The sequence below is a fragment of the Scyliorhinus canicula genome, chromosome 18 (assembly GCF_902713615.1).
Source record: "Scyliorhinus canicula chromosome 18, sScyCan1.1, whole genome shotgun sequence".
In the NCBI taxonomy this organism is placed as follows: Eukaryota; Metazoa; Chordata; class Chondrichthyes; order Carcharhiniformes; family Scyliorhinidae; genus Scyliorhinus; species Scyliorhinus canicula.
Genome location: NC_052163.1, coordinates 98,408,010 through 98,433,370, shown reverse-complemented (window position 1 = coordinate 98,433,370; position 25,361 = coordinate 98,408,010). Strand labels below are relative to the sequence as shown.

General features: G+C 46.1%; 1 protein-coding gene across 1 annotated transcript in view; it reads right to left on the bottom strand.

The window, feature by feature from the left end:
* Positions 1 to 2,158: 2,158 nt before the first annotated feature.
* Positions 2,159 to 25,361, bottom strand: part of timm44 (translocase of inner mitochondrial membrane 44 homolog (yeast)) — a 111,435-nt gene continuing 88,232 nt past the window's right edge. Inside the window, exons 12-13 of the mRNA XM_038777556.1 lie at positions 18,044 to 18,154; positions 2,159 to 2,561 (exon numbers count right to left, since the gene is read on the bottom strand). Coding sequence (XP_038633484.1) covers positions 2,442 to 2,561; positions 18,044 to 18,154 — 231 coding nt within the window. The 3' untranslated portion in view covers positions 2,159 to 2,441. The remainder of the gene's footprint in view (positions 2,562 to 18,043; positions 18,155 to 25,361) is intronic.

Here is a 25,361-nt window from a genome sequence, read left to right as displayed (position 1 = left end):
CCCCTTCACCACCGCTGACACCCTCCCTGACCTCAGGCTCGACCGGTCCAAACCTGGTTCAAAGACCGTGTTAAAGTCCACCCCCCCCCCCCCCCCCCCCCCCCCCCCCCCCACGCGCATTATTAATCGGTGCGAGTCCAGGGTCTTCCCAGCACCCGCCTCAAACTCCATATCGTCCCTATTCGGGCATAAACATTAACCAAAACCACCAGTATCCCCTCTAGCTTCCCACTCACTATCACAAACATCCCTCCCGAATCTGCCATATTCCCCACTTTAAACGCTACCCGTTTATTTACCAACACTTCTACCACCCGCATCTTAATGACTAATCGCAAATGGAAGACTTGCCCTACCCACCCTTTCCTTAGCCTTGTCTGATCCCTGAACTTTAAGTGTGTTTCTTGCAAAAAGGCCACACCCACCTTTAAACTCAAGTGCGCAAACACGCGTGACCATTCAACCCTTTCACTTTCCATGTGACGTGTCTGGTCGGGGAGCACCCCACCCCCTTCCCCTGCCAATCAACCATATCCCTTCTTGGGTCACTCTCCAGCCCACCCAGAGATGCCCACCATCACCACTCTTTCTTGCTGCGCCTCAGCAACCACACCTTTGTCAGCAGCCCCCCTTTTTTGAACAAAAAAAAACCTCATCCCCCTCTACTACACTAAGCACCTGGCAGCCTTCCACTACGCTCCCATTAACTAGCCCGCCCAGCTAGCCTGGCAACACCCACCCAAGGTGCCTGAGCCTCTTACTCCTTCCCTACCGATTCCCCTCTTCCCCACTCACATACCTCCATAACACCAACAACTCACCCTCGATGCTCCCTAAACATCCCACCACCAAACCCAACAAAACATCTCAAAAGGTGAAGTTCTCCAACAACCATAAGACATAGGAACAGAATTAGGCCACTCGGCCCATCGAGTCTTCTCCGCCATTCAATCATGGCTGATATTTTTCCCATAACCCCTGATCCCCTCATCTCTGTCTTAAAGACACTCTGTGATTTGGCCTCCACAGCCTTCTGCGGCAAAGAGTTCCACAAATTCATCACTCTCTGACTGAAGACATTCCTCCTCATCTCTGTTTTAAAGGATCGTCCCTTTAATCTGAGATTGTGCCCTCTAGTTCTAGTTTTTCCTACTCGTGGAAACATCCTCTCCACGTCCACTCTATCCAGGCCTCGCAGTATCCTGTAGGTTTCAATAAGATCCCCCTCAGCCTTCTAAACTCCAACGAGTACAGACCCAAAGTCCTCAACTGTTTCTCATGCAACAAGCTTTTCATTCCAGGGATCATTCTTGTGAACTTTCCACGGCCAACATATCCTTCCTTAGATATGGGGCCCAAAACTGCTCACAATACTCCAAATGGTGTCTGGCCAGAGCCTTCCCTCAGCCCAGAGCCTTCCCTCAGCCCAGAGCCTTCCCTCAGCCCAGAGCCTTCCCTCAGCCCAGAGCCTTCCCTCAGCCCAGAGCCTTCCCTCAGCCCAGAGCCTTCCCTCAGCCCAGAGCCTTCCCTCAGCCCAGAGCCTTCCCTCAGCCCAGAGCCTTCCCTCAGCCCCCGGTGCTGCCGCCACTGTCCCCATGCCCTCAGGGATGCCACCACCACCGGACTTGTGGAGTACCTGGCCGGCGAGAACAGCAGAGGCGCTGTCAATATAGCCCTAAATGGGCAGCGTGGTGGTTAGCACTGTGGTCTCAAGGCATCGAGGCCCCAGGTTCGATCCCGGCACCGGGTCACTGTCCATGTGGCTGGCAGTTGGACAATCCGTCCATTTTGTTTCTGGTTGCTTTCCACTGCACAACACTGATGCTTACACTATTACCCTCCAAGGATTGGAGATTAATTGGGAATTTTACATTAAATATTGTAAATGTAGGGTGGCACTGTAATACAGTGGTTAGCACTGCTGCCTCACAGCCCAAGGACTCTGGTTCGATTCAGACCCCGGGTCACACTCCATTTGGAGTGTCTGCGTGGAACTACTCCCCCCCCCCCCCCCCCCATGGTAGGCGAATTAGCCATCCTAAATTGCCCCTTAATTGAAAAATGAATTGGGTACTTTAAATTAAAAAATATATATTGTAAATGCAGGTGGGTAGAACAACAAAGGAAGCTAGCAAAAAAGGGAACACACCTAATCAAATATCATACAATTAGAAAAAGTTCTACTTTTTATTTAATACAAATTATTTACAATACAGCAGCCATGTTTTCCTCCCACTGCTACCCATGGACCTGGGTACACGTGCTTTCATATATGGTCTGTGGGGGCACCAAAATCACCTCAGTCCTCTTTTGACACATAAGCACCTCGAGTCTTAAGGCTCTGCTGGCTGAAACCTCATGTGGAACACAGTGTGGACACATTTCAGCAGAGACATTTCCTGATGGAACAGTGCAGGAATCCGGATTCCCAAGCCCTTCCCTTATAGGATCTGTTCTGAGCTTGATGCAGAAATATCCAAGAGTCTCCATGCAGCATACGGGTTAAGCTCATCTTGATCTCTGCAAAGAGCCCACACGTAAAGCATCCTCAACACTTTATCCTGGGAGAGATACAAAAGGGAGCGGGGGGAGGGGAAACAAAAGGGAGAAAAAATGAGCACAGTGTTCACTGCAAAAACATTCTAGCAATTATCATTAAAGCTCTAATACTGATTTACTGCTGTGTGAGTGAAATACTAACATAAATGGAACCTCGTATAAGGCCTTAAAATTAGTCCATCAATATGGCCCATTTTAAAGAGAAGGCTAATTTAATATGAAAAGTTGACACAGCAGTCCTAGAGCAGACAGTGTGTGCGCTGTAATGTAAATCAAATCAACCTACCCATCTTTCCAATTACTGTAATACCACAGGCTTTGAGAAACTGCTTTGAAGCAACCCATTATTAAATAAGCCCATAAATTGTAACAAACATTTGAATTAAGACAGGACTCTGCTCCGCAGAAGCTAACTAATTATAACTAATTACACATGCCGTTAACTGTTGTTGAGGTTTGAGGCACTGGATTTGTTGAACTTAATTCAAAAGTAAAATACTGCAGATGCAGGAAATTTGAAAGAAAAACACCCAGGAAATGCTGGAAAACTCAACAGGTCAGGCAATACCTGTGGAGACAGAAGCAAGAGTTAATGTTTCAGGTCAATGACCTGCCATTGAGGGCAGCACGGCGGCGCAGTGGTTAGCACTGTTGCCTCACGTCGCCGAGGCCCCAGGTTCGACCCCGGCTCTGGGTCACTGTCTGTATGGAGTTTGCACATTCTCCCCGTGTTTGCGTGGGTTTCACCCCCACAACCCAAAAGATGTGCAGGCTAGGTGGATTGACTATGCTAAATTGCCCATTTATTGGAAAAAATAATTGGGTACTCTAAATTTTTTTTTTTTAAATGACCTGCCATTGTGTTTTTCTAATTTTTCCAATGAAGCGGCAATTTTAGTCCTTTTAGATCGATCCCGGGTCCTTGGTGCAGTGATGCAGCAGTGCTAACCACTGTGTCACCGTACTGTCCAGGCCTGCCATTGGTTTTGAAATAACTCATTTTCTCTTTTCAAAGATGCCGCCTGACACATCACCACTCCAGGAGTCACCATGATGGGTCAATCACAATATCCTGAATATGAGGTGTTGAAAATGATTTTCTTCCAATTACCTTATTCAAACGCAAATCAAATAGCCAGCATTTGTCAAACCCTTTTAGATGGGCAGACAACTGCACCAAAGCCACAAGTTTCCAGAATCATGCAAGTTAAATTCTGTCTTCATTACATGGGATTCCAAAAATGTTGCAATGACGTTCCACAGGTCCATCCATTTTGCTATATAAATGGCAAACCAAAATGACCCCGGTGAGTATTTGTTTGTGTCTTAATGTGTGTTTCATCCCATGTGGCATTGCTCATGAGAAGTTATGTTTAAAAATAAGGTATGAACATTAAAGCCATATAATGCACATATTATTCTGCTGTTAAGGTGAAGCTCCGTACCTTAAAGCTACAAAGATTAACTGATGTTACAGATTGTCATTTGGTAGTAGAGAACTGGAGTATTGCTAGGAATAAAAGAGACAACGCTGTCAGAAGCTTTTCCTCTTGCACACATCAGGTCAGCCATTCCCTGGTTCAAGACTGCAGAGCCTAGATCTGATCCGATGGTTGTGAAATTGCTTAGCTCTGTCCTGTGTAGCAGCTTCACCAGGTTGACACCTCATTTTTAGGTGTGCCTGCTGTTGCTCCTGTTATGCCTGCCTGTACATTTCATTGAACCAGAGTTGATCCATGGCTTGGTGGCAGTGGTAGAGTGGGGCATATACAGGGGCATGTGGTTACAGATTGTGGTCGGGTACACAAATGGGGGCCAGCCTTAACAGTGAGCCCAGCTTGAGATACTGACAGAGTTGCACCCATTTTTTTTTAAGCGGAAACAATGATCGGGTTTGACAAGCACTTTATTGAAACAAATGGCAGAGACACATTACCAGTGCCCCCAAACTGGACCCTCTACATGCCCCAGATGCCATCCACACGCAGGTAGACCCCGGTTCTCCACACCACCCCAACACCTTCACCGCATTGGTATCCCAGTAATAAAGATTTGGCAGCGCAAGACCCCCTGATTGTCTATCCCTCCATAGGAACCTCCCCTGGAAAAAGGACTTGGGTAGAGATACCAGAAGACACTGAAATAGGAACAGGAATTTTGCAAAACATTCATCTTGATTGATTGAACCCGGCCTGCCAATGATAATGGGAAGCTGTCCCACCTTTACAGGTTAGCCTTGGCCCTACTCGCTAGGCTGTTATAATTAAATTTACGGAACCGCACCCAGCCCCAAGCCACCTGGATCCCCAGATACTGACAGCTAGTCCCAGCCAGGTGGAAAGGTAGCCCCTCCTGGACTAGCTCCCCACCCTGAAGTATTGACCAGAAATTACTCACTGTTCCCTAAATTTAACTTGCATCTAGAGAAGGAGCCAAAGCTCTTCCGTATATTCACTATGACTCCCATAATGGCACCAGGGCCTTCGCGTATAACAGAAAATCATCTATATACGAGGACAGCCTGTGTTCATTGGCAAGACCATGTAGACGCTGCGACAATGAATGAAGGGACATCGCGTGACAATCACAAGGCAGGAATGTTCCCTTCCAGTTGGAACACTTCAGCTGTCAAGGGCATTCAGCCTCTGACTCCGGGTAAGCGTTCTCCAAGGCGGCCTTCAGGACGCGCGACAACGCAGAATCTCCGAGCAGAAACTTATAGCCAAGTTCCGCACACGAGTACGGCCTCAACCGAGACATGGGATTCATGTTGCATTACATTCATCCCCCACCATCTGGCCTGGGCTTGCAAAATCCTACCAACTGTCCTGGATTGAGACAATTCACAACCCTTTAACCTGGGGTTACCCCCATCTCTGGATCTGTAAAGATTTAATTACCTGCAAATGCTCACATTCTAAGCATTGTCCGGCATCTTTGAATTTGTCTATATATATGTTTCTGGAACATACCTCTTCATTCACCGGAGGAAGGAGCAGTGCTCTGAAAGCTAGGTGTTTGAAACAAACATGTTGGACTTTAACCTGGTGTTGTAAGACTTCTTACTGTGCTCACCCCAGTCCAACGCCAGCATCTCCACTTCAAAACAAAGCAGGGAGTGGGCATAAAGGGCTGTTATTCAGAGTGGCAGAAAGTGGGAAGTGGTGTCCCTGGCGGATCAGAGCTGGGACCTACGCTGTTAATTGTTAATTTACATTAATAATTTGGACCTTGAATCAAAAACACATTTTTCAAATTTGTGGATGACACCAAATAGGGATGTGAGATAGTCAATGTGGAGGGAGACTGCAACAAAATACAGGAGGGCATTAGTAAATTTGCAGAATCAGCAAAGAATTGGCAAACAAGAGTTTAACCAAATTAATAAGGGAGAAACAAGCATTCGGCTATTTCTAGAGGGGTGGAGCTGAAAATTAAATGAGTGATGCTAATCCTTATCACACGTTAATTAGACCACAATTAAGAGTCCTGCATGCAGTTCTGCTCGCCATAATAAAATGCATATAGAGCCATTCGAGAGGGTGCAGTGGAGATTTGCAAAGATTCTACCAGAAATATATGGGTACATATCAGGAAATGGTTGGATCTCTTTTCTCTTGAAAAATGGCTGAGATGTGACCTAGTAAACATAAGAACATAAGAACTAGGAGCAGGAGTAGGCCATCTGGCCCCTCGAGCCTGCTCCGCCATTCAATTAGATCATGGCTGATCTTTTGTGGACTCAGCTCCACTTTCCGGCCTGAACACCATAACCCTTAATCCCTTTATTCTTCAAAAACTATCTATCTTTACCTTAAAAACATGTAATGAAGGAGCCTCAACTGCTTCACTGGGCAAGGAATTCCATAGATTCACAACCCTTTGGGTGAAGAAGTTCCTCCTAAACTCAGTCCTAAATCTACGTCCCCTTATTTTGAGGCTATGTCCCCTAGTTCTGCTGTCACCCGCCAGTGGAAACAACCTGCCCGCATCTATCCTATCTATTCCCTTCATAATTTTAAATGTTTCTATAAGATCCCCCCTCATCCTTCTAAATTCCAACGAGTACATTCCCAGTCTACTCAACCTCTCCTCATAATCCAACCCCTTCAGCTCTGGGATTAACCTAGTGAATCTCCTCTGCACACCCTCCAGCGCCAGTACGTCCTTTCTCAAGTAAGGAGACCAAAACTGAACACAATACTCCAGGTGTGGCCGCACTAACACCTTATACAATTGCAACATAACCTCCCTATTGCAACTATCTAAAGGTTTAATATAGGTCTTAAAAATTGCGGGAAAAATTATGAAAAGTTTTGACAAGATTGGATAAGTGAGAATGTTTACACTTGTGGAGAAGAGGCCATCAATGTACGATAGTCACAAAGAGGGAACTTAGAAGAAACTTATTTACTTGGAGCATGGAACTTACTAGTGCAGGAAGTGGTCAAAGTGAACACAATCAATGCATTTAAGGTTAAACTAGACAAGTCTGGAGGGTTATGGTGGTAGGTTTGGATGAGTAAAATTGGGAGGAGGCGAGATTGGAGCATAAATGGCACCGTGGACTGTTCGGGCCAAAGGACCCGTTTCTCTGCTGTATATCCTGTGTTGATCTGAACTGCCGTAACTAGCACAGTGGGTGATCCACTAGTCAGTAAAAACTGTTATCTCCACATATAAAGAACACAAATGCAAAAAATATTTATAACTGTTATCCTTTCCTATTTGTTGGCATTTAAAATATGAAATTATCTGCTTTGTGAAACTGAGTGCAAAGTTAAAAATCTATTTGTACATTTTCAGTTTTATCCAACCAAGTATAATGTTAATAAATTCTTTCCATGTACGTGGAAGTTGGGAAATTTGGTATTAAAATAAAGTAGGATATTTTGGCAGTAAAATATGTGCCTTACTAATCAATCTCCCATGATGTTGCACATAGGATATCTTCTGGTAAAATACATTTAGAAGATGGGATTCATTGGGTCTGGGTCTCAGATAAAATACCATCGCTATTTTAAAATAATATATTCTGTCCTAATTTTTATATTGCATGATCAAATTCCTACGCTCACTTTCATAATGGAAAGTCCTTATTTAAACTTGTCACATTGCAATGCACCCTCCCTGCCATTGGTGATGCTGCAGTAGTACCTCCACTGTAAGGTGAGTGACATGTTTACATAGGCAGTTCTCATTACAAACATGCCCACATGAATTTCTAATACAAATAAAAGCTGGCAAGAAATGCAAGTAGATGCAACATTTTAAGTTATTATTGATATATACTGACTTTATTTCACAATTTCTTCTGTCCAGGGATGTAAAACGGCCGGAGAAAAGGGTAGACTGCACTGTGGCACTACTTGCCATAATGCAGTAACTATGGCAAGGAGAGTGGGTGTAGTGCAAGAGCGAGCTTCCATTTGACCCCAAATAGAATCAGGGTCACTGATCCATAACAATAGTTTTTGGATGTTAGCAGCCTAGTAATAAAACAATAAAGGGCCAAGTCTGTCCCTTTGCAGTAAAATGCTGCAGATTTGGGCAGAAAAATGGAGACACATTGAAACACAAATAAAACCTAGGAAGTATGTTCATTTTAATTTTGAGTCCTACCCGTCAAATATAGAGGAAATGAAATGAAAATCGCTTATTGTCACTTCAATGAAGTTACTGTGAAAAGCCCCTAGTCCCCACATTCCGGCGCCTGTTCGGGGAGGCTGGTACGGGAATTGAACCTGCCTTGGTCTGCTTTAAAAGCTAGCGATTTAGCCCAGTGTGCTAAACCAGCCCCTAGGGGTTGTTCCACATCTGTAAGTCCATTTTAACATTATTGAACAGGCTTGAGTAATTCAACTTATGAAGGGAGGCCCAGTTGTGGGCCACCCTGACCTCCCAAGTAGTGAAAACCTGTATTAGAGAGGCGGAAAGGTATCGCGCCTAATTGGGCTTGTCTCGAGGAGGGGTTAACTGGAAAACATTCACTCTTGCCTAAATTTAATTTCTAGCCAGAGAAGGAGCTGAAGGTATTCAGTGTCTTCATTATGCCGTCAATGGAAGAATTTGTGTCCGTAATAAATTAAAGTAGATCATCTATATAAAGAGATATCCGATGCTCCATCCCTTCACGACTAATACCCCCTCCATGGACTAGAGGCCCTCAACGCTATAGAGAACGGCTCTATTGCTAAGACAAACAAAACTGGAGGAGGAGGGCAGCCCTGTCTAGTGCCCCTATTAACAGGAAGCAATACGAGTGTAGCACGTTTATTGAATGTTGGCTCTCGGGGCATTATACAACAAACGGGTCCAACATGCAAATTTATGGCTGTATCCAAATCTGCCGAGAATCTCAAATAACTATTCCCATTCCACCTATCAAATGCTTTTTCTTTATTTAAGAAAATATTTTATTGAAGCATTTGTAATTTTCAGTTTAACACATTAACATTTCTTAAACAACCGCGTGGTCCGACACATGTAAAAAAAAACTAAAAACACAATGTCCCCAAGTGCCCACGCCCTATTTCCTAACTACCCGTATACGGAGTTCCCTGTCCTTATCTAACACTGCCATGCCTCCTACTTTCTCCCCCCCCCCCCTTTTCTCCACCCCCCCCTTTTCTCCACCACAACCCCCCCCCCCCCCTTACTGCTGACGTTCAATTTTCTTTTAAGAAGTCGATGAACGGTTGTTATCTCTGGGCGAAACCCTGAATTGATCCTCTCAAGGCAAACCTGATTTTTTTCCAGGCTGAGAAACCCTACCATATCGCTGACCCACACACCCGACTTCGGGGGCTCCGAGTCCCTCCATCCCAGCAAAATCCGTCTCCGGACCACAAGGGAGGAGAAGGCCAGAACATCGACCTCCCTGCCCCGCTTGGCCTCCGGATCATCCGATACCCCAAATATTGCCAGTTCTGGACTCGGGGCTGCCCTCCTTTCCAGGACTTCTGACATAACGTCTGCAAATCCCTGCCAGAATCCCCTCAACTTCGGACATGCCCTGGGTCACTGTCCATGTGGAGTTTGCACATTCTCCCCGTGTCTGCGTGGGTTTCGCCCCCACAACCCAAAGATGTGCAGGTTAGGTGAATTGGCCACGCTAAATTGCCCCTTAATTGGAAAAAATAATTGGGTACTCTAAATTTTTTTTTAAAACTTCGGACATGCCCAGAACATATGCACATGGTTAGCCAGGCTACCCCCACACCGCCTACGTCCATCCTCCACTTCCTCAAAGAACCTGCTCATCCGGGCTACCGTCATATGGGCCCTGTGGACCACTTTGAACTGGATCAGGCTAAGTCTGGACGAAGATGAATTAACTCTTTTCAAGGCTTTTCCCCACTTTTCCATTTCCAGCTCTCTTCCTAGCTCCTCTTCCCACTTCTGCTTCACCGCCTTGATCGGGGCCCCTTCCCACTCCATCAATTCCTTGTATATCTCCAAAATCCTCCCCTCTCCAACCCCCGTTTTTGACATCACCTTATCCTGTAGTCCCCTCAGGGGGAGGTGAGGGAAGCTTGGAACCTGCCTCCAGACAAAATCCCAGACCTGAAGATATCGAAACCCGCCCAGTAACTCAAACACCTCCTCTAGTGCCTTCAAGGTCGGAAAGCCCTCCTGGATAAATAAATTCCCAAATCTCTCGCTCCCTGCCAGCTGCCACCTCCTGAAGCCCCCATCCAGCCTCCCCGGGACAAACCGATGATCGTTACTAATCGGAGACCACACTGACGCCCCCTCCAACCCCATGTGCTGCCTCCATTGCCTCCACACCCTTAGGGCTGCCACCACCACAGGGTTTGTAGAGTACCGAGCCGGCAAAAATGGCAGGGGTGCCGTTAGTAAAGCCTCCAAACTCGTGCACTTACAGGATGCCGCTTCACTCGCTCCCAGGCCGACCCTCCCCCACTATCCACTTCGTGACCATCGATATGTTGGCCGTCCAGTAATAATTAATAAAGCTCAGGAGGCCCGGCCCCTCTCCACGCGACCCCGCTCCAGGAGTGCCCTCTTTAAGGGGCAGCACGGTAGCATTGTGGATAGCACAATGGCTTCACAGCTCCAGGGTCCCAGGTTCGATTCCGGCTTGGGTCACTGTCCGTGTGTGCATGGGTTTCCTCCGGGTGCTCCGGTTTCCTCCCACAGTCCAAAGATGTGCAGGTTAGGTGGATTGGCCATGATAAATTGCCCTTAGTATCCAAAATTGGCATTAGCGTTGGGTGGGGTTGCTGGGTTATGGGGATAGGGTGGAGGTGTTAACCTTGGGTAGGGTGCTCTTTCCAAAAGCCGGTGCAGGCTCGATGGGCTGAATGGCCTCCTTCTGCACTGTAAATTCTATGATTTACTCTCTGGGTTTTCCTCGCCCACACAAAACCTGTAATCACCACGTTTATTTTTCTAAAAAAAGCCTTTGGGACAAAAATCGGAAGGCATTGAAAAAAGTACAGTAAGAAGTCTTACAACACCAGGTTAAAGTCCAACAGGTTTGTTTCAAACACGAGCTTTCGGAGCACTGCTCCTTCCTCGGGTGCTCCGAAAGCTAGTGTTTGAAACAAACCTGTTTGACTTTAACCTGGTGTTGTAAGACTTCTTACTGTGCTCACCCCAGTCCAACGCCAGCATCTCCACATCTTGAAAAAAGTAAAGCAGTCTTGGGAGGACCGTCATCTTCACCACCTGGACCCTAGCGTCAGCGGGAGCATGACCCATCTATGGAAGCCGGTTTTCATTTGGTCGACTGCTTTGCCCAGATTTAACTTGCGGAGCTGCCCCCACTCTTTAGACACCTGAATCCCTAAATATCTGAAACTCCCCGCCACCACTTTAAAAGGTGTCTCCCTCAGATCACAAACATCTCGCTCTTTCCCATATTCAGCTTGTAGCCTGAAAATTGCCCAAATTCCCCCAGTAACTCCATGATTTCGGTCATCCCCCCACCGGGTCTGTAACATAAAGCAGCAAGTCATCCGCATAAAGAGAAACCCTGTGCTCCACCACCCCCCCCCCCCCCCCCCCCCCCCCCATCACTATTCCCCTCCACACACTCTCTGCTCTAAAGGCCATTGCTAAGGGTTCTATGGCCAGGGCAAACAGTAATGGGGAGAGCGGTCATCCCTGCCTTGTCCCTCTCCCGAGATCAAAATATTCTGACCGGGTTCAGTTGGTTCTCACATTTGCCACAGGGGCCTGATACAATAGCCGGACCCGGTCCACAAATCCCTGCCTGAACCCAAACCTGCCCAAAATATCCCATAGGTATTTCCACTCCACCCGGTCGAAAGCCTTCGCCGCGTCCATGGCTACTACCATCTCAGCCTCACGCCCCTCGTCTGGCATCATTATAACATTGAGAAGCCGACTAATATTAGACAACAGGTGCTTGCCCTTCAGAAACCCCGTCTGATCCTCACCTATTACCTCCGGGACAAATCCTCTATTCTGGTGGCCAAGATCTTTGCCAGTAATTTAGCATCTACATTTAAAAGGAAAATTGGTCTGTACGATCCATAGCTCTCCAGGTCCTTGTCTCGCTTCAGGATGAGAGGGATCGATGCCTATGATTGCGTTGGGGGCAGCACTCCCAACTCCTTGGATTCATTGACAGCCTTGACTAACAGCGGGTCCCACTAGCCCCAAAATGTTTTATCAAATTCCACTGGGAATCTGTCAGGTCCCGACCTTACCAAATTGCATTGCCCCCACTCCAACTATCACTTCACCGAGTCCAATTGCCCTCCCCCCCAAAGACTTCCACCAGCTCCTCATCTACCTTTGGGAACTCTAGCCTCTCCAGGAATTGGTTAATTCCCTCCTCCCCCGCAGGGGGTTCCGACTCGGCTATAGAATTCACAAAACAAGTCATTAACCGCCCCTGGGTCCCTCACTACTTTTCCCCTCACATCCTTAATTTTCCCCATCTCTCTTGCCGCCTCCTGCTTCCTCAGTTAATGTGCCAGAATCCTGCTAGTTTTCTCACCATATTCGTACGCTGCCCCTTTTACCCTCTTCAGCTGTCCATCCGCCTTGCCTGTGGAAAAGAGCCCAAAATCCATTTGAAGTCTCCGACGCTCCTTCAGGAGCTCCTCATTCAGAGACTCTGCATATTTCCTATCCACACCCAAGATTTCTCCTACTAGCCTGTCGAGCTCCGCCGTTCAGCCCTTTCCGTATGGGCCCCGAATCAAAATATATTCCCCTCTGATGACCGCTTTTAATGCCTCCCACACCACCCCAGTCTCTCCCGTGTCATTGGTTTTTATATACCCCCGAATGGCCTCCCTCACTCGCTCACATATCTTATCGTCTGCTATCAGCCCTGCATCTGGCCTCCACTGTGTGCGGAGAGTTTCCCGTGTTCACCATGTTCCAGCCAATGTGGCGCATGGTCCGATACTACGATTGCTGAATACTCTGTGTTCACTACCACCGTTAATAATGTTTTGTCCAATATAAAAAAAAGAAGAAAAATCGATCCTGGAGTACACCTTGTGCATATGAGAGTAGAATGAATATTTCTTGCTCCTTGACTTCTGAAATCTCCATGGATCAGCACCTCCCATGTGCTCCATGAACCACCGTAGCTCTTTTGCCATTGCTGATACTTTCCCCGACCTAGAACTCGACCGGTCCGCACTAGGATCTAAGACCATGTTAAAATCACCTCCCATAATCAACTGGTGCGATCGAGGTCTGGGATTTTTCACAGCATCTTCCTAACAAACGTGACGTCGTCTTAGTTTGGGGCATATATATTCCCTCCAGCTTCCCGCTCACTATGATAAATCTGCCTCCCGGGTCTGTCTCCATTTTCCCCACCTCAAACGCCACCCTTTTGTTAATCAGGATGGCCACCCTCCTTGTTTTAAAGTCCAATGAAACACCTGCCCGACCCATCCCTTTTTCAGTTTAAATTGATCCCCCAGCTTCAAGTGTATCTCCTGTAACATGGCCACGTCCGCCTTTAACTGTCTCAAGTGTGCGAGAACACAGGCTCTCTTGACCAGCCCATTCAGGCCACGAACATTCTACGTAACCAGTATGGTGGGGGGGGGATGCTCTTGCCCCCCTCTCTGTCGATCAGCCATGACCTTAGCCCATGGCCCGCACCTCTCCAGATCCGCCCCTCAGCGGCAACCGCCATCTAGTCTCCATCTCCCGCCTCCTGTACCCTGCACTGTACCCTCCAGTTTAAAAGCCGTCAAAAAACCACCAAGAGCAGGAGCTGCTAAATGTGCGACTGTTCACAGCATACTCGCCACCGGAAGTCATCAAATGCTTTTTCAGCGTCAAGTGATACTATCACCTAATGCTCGGGTGCAGGGGAGGGGGAAAGAATAATGTTTAAGAGGTGAAATATATTGGGTTGCTGTGATCCGCATTCTGTCGGATCCTTGTCTCTCTTAAGGAGCAAAGAAATATAGGCTCAAGTAAGGGGAGGAGGTAATAAACTCTCGAGATAGGGAGTCATTAAACATGTCCAATAACAAGGGTACGAGCTGTTCAGAGAACATCTTGTAAAACGCAATCGGAAAGCCACCCCGACCGGGGGCCTTGCCAGACTGCATCAGCACAATGCAGTTTAAAATCTTGTCAGGGCATAACGGGGTGTTCAACTCTGCTCTTATCCACCTCCGTGTGGTCACTGTCCGTGTGGAGGTTGCACATTCTCCCCGTGTCTGCGTGGGTTTCGCCCCCACAACCCAAAGATGTGCCGGGTAGGTGGATTGGCCACGCTAAGTTGAGATGGGTAGAGTGTCTAGAAAGTCAGATATAATCGATTTATCTGTAGGGGGCTCTGATTTCTACAGGTCGCAGTAACAGGATTTAAAAGCCGTATTTAACCTGGAGAGGGGCAGGAAGAGAGGTTGCCGCCCGGATTGATTATCTGAGAAATCTCACAGGAGGTCGCTTGATGTTTTGAGTTGGTGAGCCAGGAACGACAGGCCCTCTCCCCGTACTCATGAAAAATACCTCTGGAGCGCTGTAACTGACGTACAGCCTTGTTCGTAGATAGTAGCTCGAACTGGGTCTGTAATTCTCTTTTGCTTATCAACAGCTCTGTAGCAGGATTCAAGCGAGTATTGGTGATCCACTTCTAGAATGGAATCTACCAGCCTCTGCTGATGTGACTTTGTTGTCCGAAACTGGAATGAAAAACCTGCCCAACCCAAACCTTGTGTAAGCTGGACTGCTTCATTTTTTTTTTTTTTTTTTTTTGTTTTTTTTTTTTGTTTTTTTTTAAATTTAGAATACCCAATTCATTTTATCCAATTAAGGGGCAATTTAGCGTGGCCAATCCACCTACCCGGCACATCTTTGGGTTGTGGGGGAGAAACCCACGCAGACACGGGGAGAATGTGCAACCTCCACACGGACAGTGACCCAGAGCCAGGATCGAACCTGGGACCTCGGCGTCGTGAAGCTGCAGTGCTAACCACTGCGCCACCGTGCTGCCCCAGCTGGACTGCTTCATGATACGCAAGTGGGTTTCCTGCAGGAAAATAATATCGGAGTTTAGGCTCTTAAGATAGGTGAATGCCCTCAACTATTTTACTGGACCATTCAAACGTCTAACATTCCAGGAAACCAAGTGGATTGGATAACCCCTCCACCCCTTAATCCAGGTCAGCCATTCCCAAGGAGAGAAACCAAATAAGGAACACTGAAAAGATAAAGCAAAAAGATCCACCCAAGATGGCCACCGGGGCCAAACCAGATGACTCGACAAAGTAAAACCCACAGACACCGTCAGTAAACTAACACTTAAACCCTCCCCGCCCCATCCCAAAAACGCCATAATGAAACAATAACTTATCTTAAAGCCTACAATTAACAAAATAAAACTAAACACAAGTGTCTAAGCTCATTTTTAAAAAGAATTATAACGAGTTGCAGAAAACCCTCTAAAACCGCTCCTGTTAACTAACGGCTTCTCCGGGCTGCATGGTGATGCTGTGGTTAGCACTGCAGCCTCATGGCGCTGAGGACCCGGGTTTGATCCCGGCCCTGGGTCACTGTCCATGCGGAGTTCGCTCATTCTTCCTGTGTTTGTGTGGGTCTCACCCTCACAACCCAAAGATGTGCAGGGTAGGTGGATTGGCCACACTAAATTGCCCTTTAATTGGAAAAAAAATAATTGGGTACTCTAAATATGTAGAAAAAAAACACTAACTGTTCACAGGAAGACTCCCAACTGGAAAATAAAACCTCATCAAAGCCACACTAGCGACTAAATGTCGCGCCAAACAACGATAATGAAAAGAGAAAGGGATCAATGATTTTAAAAATAAATTTAGAGTACCCAATTCTTTTTTTACCAATTGAGGGGCAATTTAGCGCCGCCAATTCACTTACCCTGCACATCTTTGGGTTGTGAGGGTGAGACCCACGCAGACACGGGGAGAACATGCAAACTCCACACGGACAGTGACCCAGAACCTGGATTGAACCTGGGACCTCGGCGCCATGAGGCAGCAGAGCTAACCACTGCACCACCGTGCTGCTCTAGCAAACAATAGATTGATGTAAAAAAAACCAGAGAATTCTCAAATCTAACCAAAAGCATTAAGAGCCCATCCAAACAACGAACATGAAAAGACAAAGTGCCCGTCCACAGAGCCATAAAACTGATCAATCAGCGCACAACTTGTGCCTTTGAACAAAGGAGTCCACATCTCCCGGTGTGTCAAAAAAGTGGTCTTCTCCCCCAAACATTACTGAGACGAGCTGAAATGGGCCATCCGTTCTTGTATAGGATGGATTTCGCTCCATTAAAAGCAGCAATTTTCTTTGTTAGATCTGCACTCATACCTTGGTACAGTTTAATGGAGAGGCCTTCCCACTTGAGATCATGTTGTTCCCATGCCCGAAGAACCTGTTCTTTTGGGGCGGCATGAAAGCGCATTGGTTAGCACTGCCACCTCATGGTGCTGAGAACCCAGCCCCGGGTCACTGTCTGTGTGCACATTCATTCTCCCCGTGTTTGCGTGGGCCGCACCCCCAAAACCCAAAGATGTGCAGGGTACGTGGATTGGCCACACTAAATTGCCCCTTAATTGGAAAAAAAAAAATTGGGTAGGCTAAATTTAAAAAAAAAACCTGTCCTTTTTCTTCCGAACTATGGACTCTTACAATCACCGTATGAGGCTGATCTCCGGAAGAGGCTTAGGCCATAGAGAGCGATGGGCGTGGTCTAATTTTTGGGGGGCGGGGGGATGTAAATATACAATTATCCACCACCTTGTGGAAAATGCTCCAGAAATATTCGGTAGAAGTGAGGCCCACAGTCCCCTCTGGTAACCCCACAATATAAATGTTCTGCCTCCTGGATCTGGTCTCCAGATCATTCAGTTTGTTTTTAAAGATTTGTTGACTTAAACAACAAAGCAAGATAGGATTCCAGAGAGGTCATCCGCCATGCTCTTAATAGTAGCGCCATGAGCTTCGACAGTCTTAATTGTCGACGGATTTGTGCTCAAATATTTCTCGATTCTGCCTCCCTTGGGCATCTCAAAAGAGGGAGAACTCTACCCTGCTAAATTTCAAAGTTTTCTGAAGAGTAAAAGTGGTGTCATATAAAAGGCAAAAAGGTCAGCTTTCGAGCGGGAGCCACCTTGTGCGCGTCTTCCCCTCACATCGTGCCACTGGCAGTCTGGGGTTCTATCTGGATCAGAGTTTCACCCCGAAGTTCAGTCACATGGCCATTCTTAATGTCTATGAGTCTACATAGTGAATGTCAACAAGCAATTCAGCCAAAGTGAAGGGTAAGGGAAGAGGAGAGAATCACTAATACTATTCTCACCATCAGTGTACAGACTGCAACCTAAATCATCTCAGTGTAAAAAACGGCGATTTTCAAGGACAAATATGCCCCAAAAACATCGAAAGAATCAATCTCCCTGCTTTTAACCCTCAAATCTTTCTCTCCAGAAACAAGATCAAACGGACTCATGATTTTAGTGTAAATGCCCTTTAATTTTTTATTTGCTCCCCTGGTACTTCAACTTTCACAGTAAACAAACATGGCCACTTCATAAAATCGCACTGATTTTTACAAGCTGAACTGGAAATTGCCATCCATCAGCTAAGGCAATTCACTCTAATACGCTAGTTATGATGACACTATTCTATAGTGACAATATTTCACAAAAGGTGTAATCATGTTCAGACATCATGTGTGTTACGGTCAGGGTGGCACATGGCACAGTGGTTAGCATTGCTGCCTATGGCGCCGAGGACCCGGGTTCGAATCCCGGCCCTGGGTCACTATCTGTGTGGAGTTTGCACATTCTCCCCATTTCTGCATGGGTTTCACCCCCACAACCCAAAGATGTGCAGATTAGGTGAATTGGCCACGCTAAATTGCCCCTTAATTGGAAAAATAATAATTGGGTACTCTAAATTTTTTTTTTTTAAATGTATGTTACGGTCATCACCTGTGCATTATCAGGGACTGTTAATTACATACCGGGTTGCCCTCCACCACCTCTCCATTGTGGTTCTTGATGACCATGACAAGCTGAGCCTGGAAGGTGATAATTAGAACGGGTCCCTGCTCCATCATTTTCCCCATAGCCAGCTGCAACGGAAAAGAAAGTGTCAGTCAGCAAGGAGTGCTCCTCCCTTCTACAGTCCGACAAACCATCAACACATTCCCTTTTATAAAGAAGCTTCACTTGACAGTTCAATGCAATCAGTACTTTATAGAAGCCGATTGGAATGGACTCTCCTGATTATATGTGGCATGAATTGCATTTTCATTGCAGTGATACAATAGGGTTAATCAATCAGTGAAGGAAATTAGATTTTTCTTTTGCTATTTCAAAGTTTAACATTACCCTGAGTTGAGATGATTATGCACTATTTAAAATGTAATTCCTGTTTTGGTTTTCTGACTTCCCATTGTCTCAACTGGTTAAAACAATGAGGAACAAAATGTGTGGGATTGCAATAGTCATAGGGGATTTAACTGCAAGGGGAATAGATGGCCGTTTCTGTGGCAGCAAATGAGACTCCAGGATGGTATGTGGCGTCCCTGGTGCTGAGGTCAAGATGTCTCATAGCAACCTCAGGACATTCTGAAGGGAGAGGGTGAACAGCCAATGGTCGTGGTATACATTGGTGCAAACAACAAAGGTAAAAGGAATGAGGTCCTAAAAGCAAGAGAGAGAGAGTGAGTTAGGAAGCAAATTGAAAAATAGGACATCAAAAGTAACGATCTCAGGATTACTACCAGGGCCACGTGCGATTAAGAGCTGAAAAAGCAGGATATATCAGATGACCACGTGGCTGAAGGTGTGGTGTGAGGGGGAAGGTTTCAGGTTCTTAGGCCATTGGGACCTGTGCTGGGGGAAATGGCGCCAGTACAAACTGGGCAGGTTGCATATGGGCAGGACCGGGACTGATGTCCTCGGGGCAGCATTTGCTAGAGTGGTTGGGGAGGGTTTAAACAAAAATGGGATTCTATTTTAGAGGAGGGGGAAGGATAAGAAAAAAGGCAGAAAGGGGAATAAGAAAAGTGATAGGCAGAGAAATCAAGGGCCAGAATCAAATAGGGCCACAGTGCAAAATATTGGGAACGGGACAAGAAATGTCAAAAAGACAAGCCTTACTGCCTAATGCGTGGAGATTTGCAACAAAGTGGATAAATTAATTGTGCAAATAGATGCAAATAGGTATGAAATAGTCGGGATTACAGAAACATGGCTGCAGAGTGACCAGGGACGGAACTGAACTTCCAGGATATTCAGTATTTAAGGACAGGCAAAAAGGAAAAGGATGTGGAGTTTCATTGCTGGTTAAAGAGAAAATTAACAGAATAATGAGGAAAGATATTTGCTCTGACGATGTGGAATCTGGATGGGTGAGCTGAGAAACATCAAGGGGCAGAAAATGTTAGTGGGGGTTGTATATAGACCCCCAAACTGTTGTGGTGATGCTCGGGGTGACACTAAACAGGAAATTAGAAATGCATGCAAGAAAGGAGCATCTGTAATTATGGGGGACTTTAATCTGCATATAGATGAGGAAATCAAATTAGGAACAATACCATAGAGGAGGAATTCCTGGAGCGTGTATCGGATGGGTTTCAAGACCAATAGGAACTAACTAACTAGAGAACAGGCCATCCTAGATCAGTACTGTGTAATAATTAAAGGAATAATTAACAATCTAGTTGTACGAGGTCCCTTGGGGATGAGTGACCATGATAGAATTCTTCATCAAGATACAGGGAGACGCAGTTGATTTTGAGACGAGGGTCCTGAACCTAAGTAAAGGAAACGACGATGGTATGAGACGCGAGTTGGCTATGGTGGATTAGGGACCTTTACTTAAAGGGATGACGGTGGATAGGCAATGGCAAACTTTCAAAGAGTGCATGGGCGAACTGCAACAATTGTTCATTCCTGTCTAGTGCAAAAATAAAGCAGGAAAGGTGGCCAAACCATGGCTTATATGGGAAATCAGAGGCAGCATTAGATCCAAGGAAGAAGGATGCAAATATACAAATTGGCTAGAAAAACAGCAGACCTGAGGATTGGGAGCAGTTTCAAATTCAGCAATGGAGGACAAAGGGATTAAGGGGGAAATAGAATACAAGAATAAGCTTGCAGGGAATCTAAAAACTGACTGGAAAAGCTTCTTAAGGTATAGGAAGAGAAAAAGATTGAAGATAAATGTAGGTCAGAAACGGGAATGGGAATTTATAAGAGGGGGCAAAGAAATGGCTTACCAACTAATTCTGCCTTCACAAAGAACACAAACATTGTACGAGAAATATTGGGGAATACAGGGTTTAATGAGAGGGAGGAACTGAAGTAAATCTGTATTAGTAAGGAAATGGTGTTGGGGAAATTGATGAGATTGAATGTTGATAAATCCCCAAGGCCTGATAATCTACGTCCCAGAGTACTTACTGAAGTGTCCCTAGAACAGCACAGTAGCACAGTGAGTAGCACTATTGCTTCACAGTGCCAGGGTCCCAGGTTCGATTCCCGGCTTGGGTCACTCCTCTGTGCGGAGTCTGCAAGTTCTCCCCGTGTCTGCACAGATTTATTCCAGGTGCTCTGGTTTCCTCCCAGAAGTCCCGAAAGACGTGTTGTTAGGTGAATTCTGAATTCTCCCTCTGTGTACCCAAACAGGTGCTGTAATGTGACGCCTAAGGGCTTTTCACAGTAACTTCATTGCAGTGTTAATGTAAGCCTAATTGTGACAATAAAGATTATTATTGTTATAGAAATAGTGGATGCATTGGTGGTCACCTTCCAAAGTTCTATAGACTCTGGAACAGGTCCTACAGATTGGAAGATAGCTATTGGGATAGCTATCCCATTATTTCAAAATGGAGGTAGAGAGAAAACAGAATTATAGACCAGTCAGCCTGATGTCGGTAGTGAGGAAAATGCTAGAGTCTATTCTGAAAGATTAAATAGCAGAGCACTTGGAAAACAGTGGCAGGATTGGACAAAGTCAGCATGGATTTATGAAAGGGAAATCATGCTTGACAAATCTACTGGAATTCTTCAAGGGTGTAACTAGTACAGTTGATAATGGAGGACCAGTGGATGTGGTTTATTTAGTCTGTCAGAAGGCTTTCAGATAGCACGTAACATTAAAACGCATGGGATAAAATTAAATAAATAAATAATCTTTGTCACAAGTCGGCTTACATTAACACAGCAATGAAGTTATTGTGAAAAGTCCCCAGTCGCCACATTCCGGCGCCTGTTCGGGTGCACAGGAGAATTCAGAATGTCCAAATTACCTGACAGCACGTCTTTCGGGACTTGTGGGAGGAAACCGGAGCACACGGAGAAAGCTCACACAGACACAGGGAGAACGTGCAGACTTCGCACAGACAGTGACCCAAGCCAGGAATCGAACCTGGGACACTGGAGCTGTGAAGCAACAGTGCTAACCACTGTGCCGCCCATTGAGATCGATAGAAAACTGGTTGGCATACAGGAAACAATGAGTAGGAATAAACGGCCCTTTTTCCAAATGGCAGGCAGTAACTGATGGTGCTCTGTGGAGATCTGCGCTAGGGCCCCAGCTATTCACAATATATATTCATGATTTAGATGAGGGAACCAAATGTAAAATCTCCAAACTTGCAGGTGACATAAAGCTGAGTGGGAGGGTGAACTGTGAGAAGGATGCAGAGATGCTTCAGTCTGGTTTGGACAAGTTGAGTGAGTGGGCAAATGCATGGTAGATGCAGTGTAGAGTGGATAAATGTGAGGTTATCCATTTTGGTAACAAAAGCAAGGCGGCAGATTATCTGAATGGCTATAGATTGAGAGGGGGGAATGTGCAATGAGACCCGGGTGTCCTTGTACACGTGGCTGTGAGCAAGCATGCAGGTGGTGAAGGAGGTAAATGGTATGTTGGAGTACAGGAGCAGGGATGTCTTGCGGCTGTTACACAGTGCCTTGGTGAAACCACACCTGGAATATTCTGTGCAGTTTTGCTCTCCTTATCTGAGGAAGGATGTTCTTGCTATGCAGTGAGTATAGGGAAGGTTTGTCAGACCGATTCCTTGGATGGCAGGACTGACGTATGAAGAGAGATTGAGTCCATTAAGATTATATTTGCTGGAGTTTAAAAGAATGAGGGGTGGGGGTGGGGGGATCATAGAAACAGGATTAGATGCATGAAGAATGTTCCTGATGGCAAGGGAGTCCAGAAGCAGGGGGTACAGTCTGAGGATACAGGGTAGACCATTTAAGACTGACATGAGGAGAAATTTCTTCACCCAGAGTGGTGAGTCTGTGGGATTCACTAACACAGAAAGTAGTTGAGCACAAAACATTGAATGTTTTCAAGGAAATAGCTCTTGGGGCTAAAGGGATCAAAGGATGTGGGGGGGGGGGGGGGGGGGGGGAGAAATGAGTGCAGGTTACTGAGTTGGATGATCAGCCACGATCATAGTGAATGGTGGAGCAGGCTTGAAGGGCCATATCGCTTACTCCAGCTCCTATTTTCTATGTAGTAGCGAAGTAAAGTGGAGCAGAAGGCTCAGATTCAATTCTAAATCTGTATTGGTTTAGCTGACTTTAGCTGGGCTTGTAGTAGAGGTACTAGAATTGGACTCTGGATTGGAGGGGGGGGGTAGAAATCAGCCCAAATTGCTGATCATTATTCAGTGATGCCTGTTGTAAGGTGTAGCGCATTCATCAGATAATACTGATGTTCACTGTCTGCAATTCCTTTATTAAGAGCACGAGTAAAATGCTGGAAGGTGACTGTTTCCATGGAACCAGATCCGAGCAAGATTCAGTGCTTTCAGGAAAGTGGCAAATTGAAGTCAAAACAACCAGAGGTTTCAGATTGTAAAATGTAACTTGCTGCAAAAAGAGTACAGCTGGAATGGAGTGGAAATCCTCGAGACAATTCTCACAACACAAGGTTTCAATCTTAGCTAGGCTGCCAGTGATGGCCTGAGAGCTGCAAATGACATCTTCAACCATACATAAACATCGTGACTCTGCATTCCAATTAAGAATTTGGAGCAGAATGTACTCCAGCAATTTGAAAAAAAAATCTAAGAGCGCAAGTTAAATTAGGTATTTTCGTGCTGCTTTGAAGTTTGCCGAATTTTAAATCCAGAAAACTGAACACTGGATATTTCAAAACGTCACACTATAAGAATTCAATGTTGCATCGTATTCAGCTGTTGGATTTCAGCCAAAAAAAACCCAAAATCAACACAGAGGCTTTTCACTAACGTCATCCCATTACTGTGCTGGAGGTGAAATGTAATTGTTACTCTCCCATTTTGTCACAGAAAACATTATTTGAAAATACCATAGTTATTTAAACCAGCCAATTGCTGGACAAAGGTGGACTGCACTGGAATGCAACAATGGGAAATCAGAGGGGCAGCATGATGGCGCAGTGGTTAGCACTGCTGCCTCACGGCGCCGAGGTCCCAGGTTCGATCCCGGCTCTGGGTCACTGTCCTTGTGGAGTTTGCACATTATCCCCGTATTTGCATGGGTTTCGCGCCCACAACCCAAAGATGTGCAGGCTAGGTGGAATGGCCACGCTAAATTGTCCCTTAATTGGAAAAAATGAATTGGGTACTCTAAATTTATTTTTTAAAAAACAAATGGGAAATCAGACCATGCTGTACAGAGTAACTTGGGCTTGTACCCCTCCTCATAATGAAACAATCATTTACAATGTAATTTTAGCCTGGCAAGTGCTTCAAGATGGTCCTTTTGTTAAGTCCTCATTTTTAAAAATATCATTTGCGGGTTGTGGGCATCGCTGGGTAGGTTATTGTCCATCCCAAGTTGCCCTTCAGAAGGTGGTGGTAAGCTGTCTCCTTGAACCGCTGCAGTCCCGGAGGTTTTTGAACACCCACTGTGCTGTTAGGGAGGCAGTTCCAGGACTTTGCCCCAGCGACAGTGAAGGAACGGCGATATATTTCCAAGTCAGGGTGGTGAGCGGCTTGGAGGGGAATCTCCAGGTGGTGGGGTTCCCAGGGATCTGCTGCTCTTGTCCTTCTAGATGGTAATGATCATGGGTTTGGAAGGTGCTGTCTAAGGAAACTTGGTGAGTTACTGCAGTGCATCTTGTAGACGGTACACATGGCTGCTACTGTTCGTTGGCAGTGGAGGGTTTGAATGTTTGTGGTAGGATACTAGTCAAGCGGCCTGCATTCTCCTGGATGGTGTCTGTCGAACTTCTCGAGTGCTGTTGGAGCTGCACTCATTCCAAGCAAATGGAGAGTATTCCATTACACTCCTGACTTGTGCCTTGTAGATGGTGGACAGGCTTTGGGGTGTCAGGAGGTGAGTTACACACCATAGGATTCCTCCCTTTGACCTACCCTGGTAGCCATAGTATTAAAGTGGCTATTCAAATTCAGTTTCTGTCAATAGTAACCCCCAAGATGTTGATTGTGGGGGGATTAGGTGATGGTAATGCCATTGAATGTGAAGGGATGATGGTTGGATCCTCTCTTATGGGAGATGGCCATTGCCTGGCACTTATGTGGCACGAATGTAACTTGCCACTTGTCAGCCCAGGCCTGGATATTGTCCAGGTCTTGCTGCATTTGGACATGGGCTGCTTCATTATCGGAGGTCTCTGATACATTGAACATTGTGCAGTAATCTGCGAACATTCTCACTTCTGACCTTATGATGGAAGGGAGGTCATTGATGAAGCAGCTGAAGATGCTTGGGCCTGGGACATCACTCTGAGGAACTCCTGCAGTGATGCCCTGGAGCTGAGATGATTGACCTCCAACTATCACAACCATCTTTGTCCCAGGTGTGACTCCAACCAACCGAGAGTTTTCCCCCTGATTCCCATTGACTTCAGTTTAGCCAGGACTCCTTGGTGCCATACTCGGTCAAATGCTGCCTTGATGTCAAGGTCAGTCACTCTCACCTCACCTCTGGCAGTCAGCTCTTTTGTCCATGTTTGAACCAAGGCTGTAATGAGGTCAGGAGCTGAGTGACCCTGGCAGAACCCAAACTGAGCGTCCGTGAGCAGGATATTGCTGAGTAAGTGCCGCTTGATAGCACTGTTGATGACTCCTTCCATCACTTTGATGATGGAGAATAGACTGATAGGGCGGTAATTAGCTGTGTTAAATTTGTCATGCATTTTGTGTATAGGATACACTTGGGTAATTTTCCTCTTTGACGGATGATGCCAATGTTGTAGCTGTACTGGAACAGCTTGGTTAGGGGTGCGGCAGGTTCTGGAGCACAAGTCTTCAGTACAATTGCTGGAATATTGTAAGGCCCATAGCCTTTGCAGTGCCACAG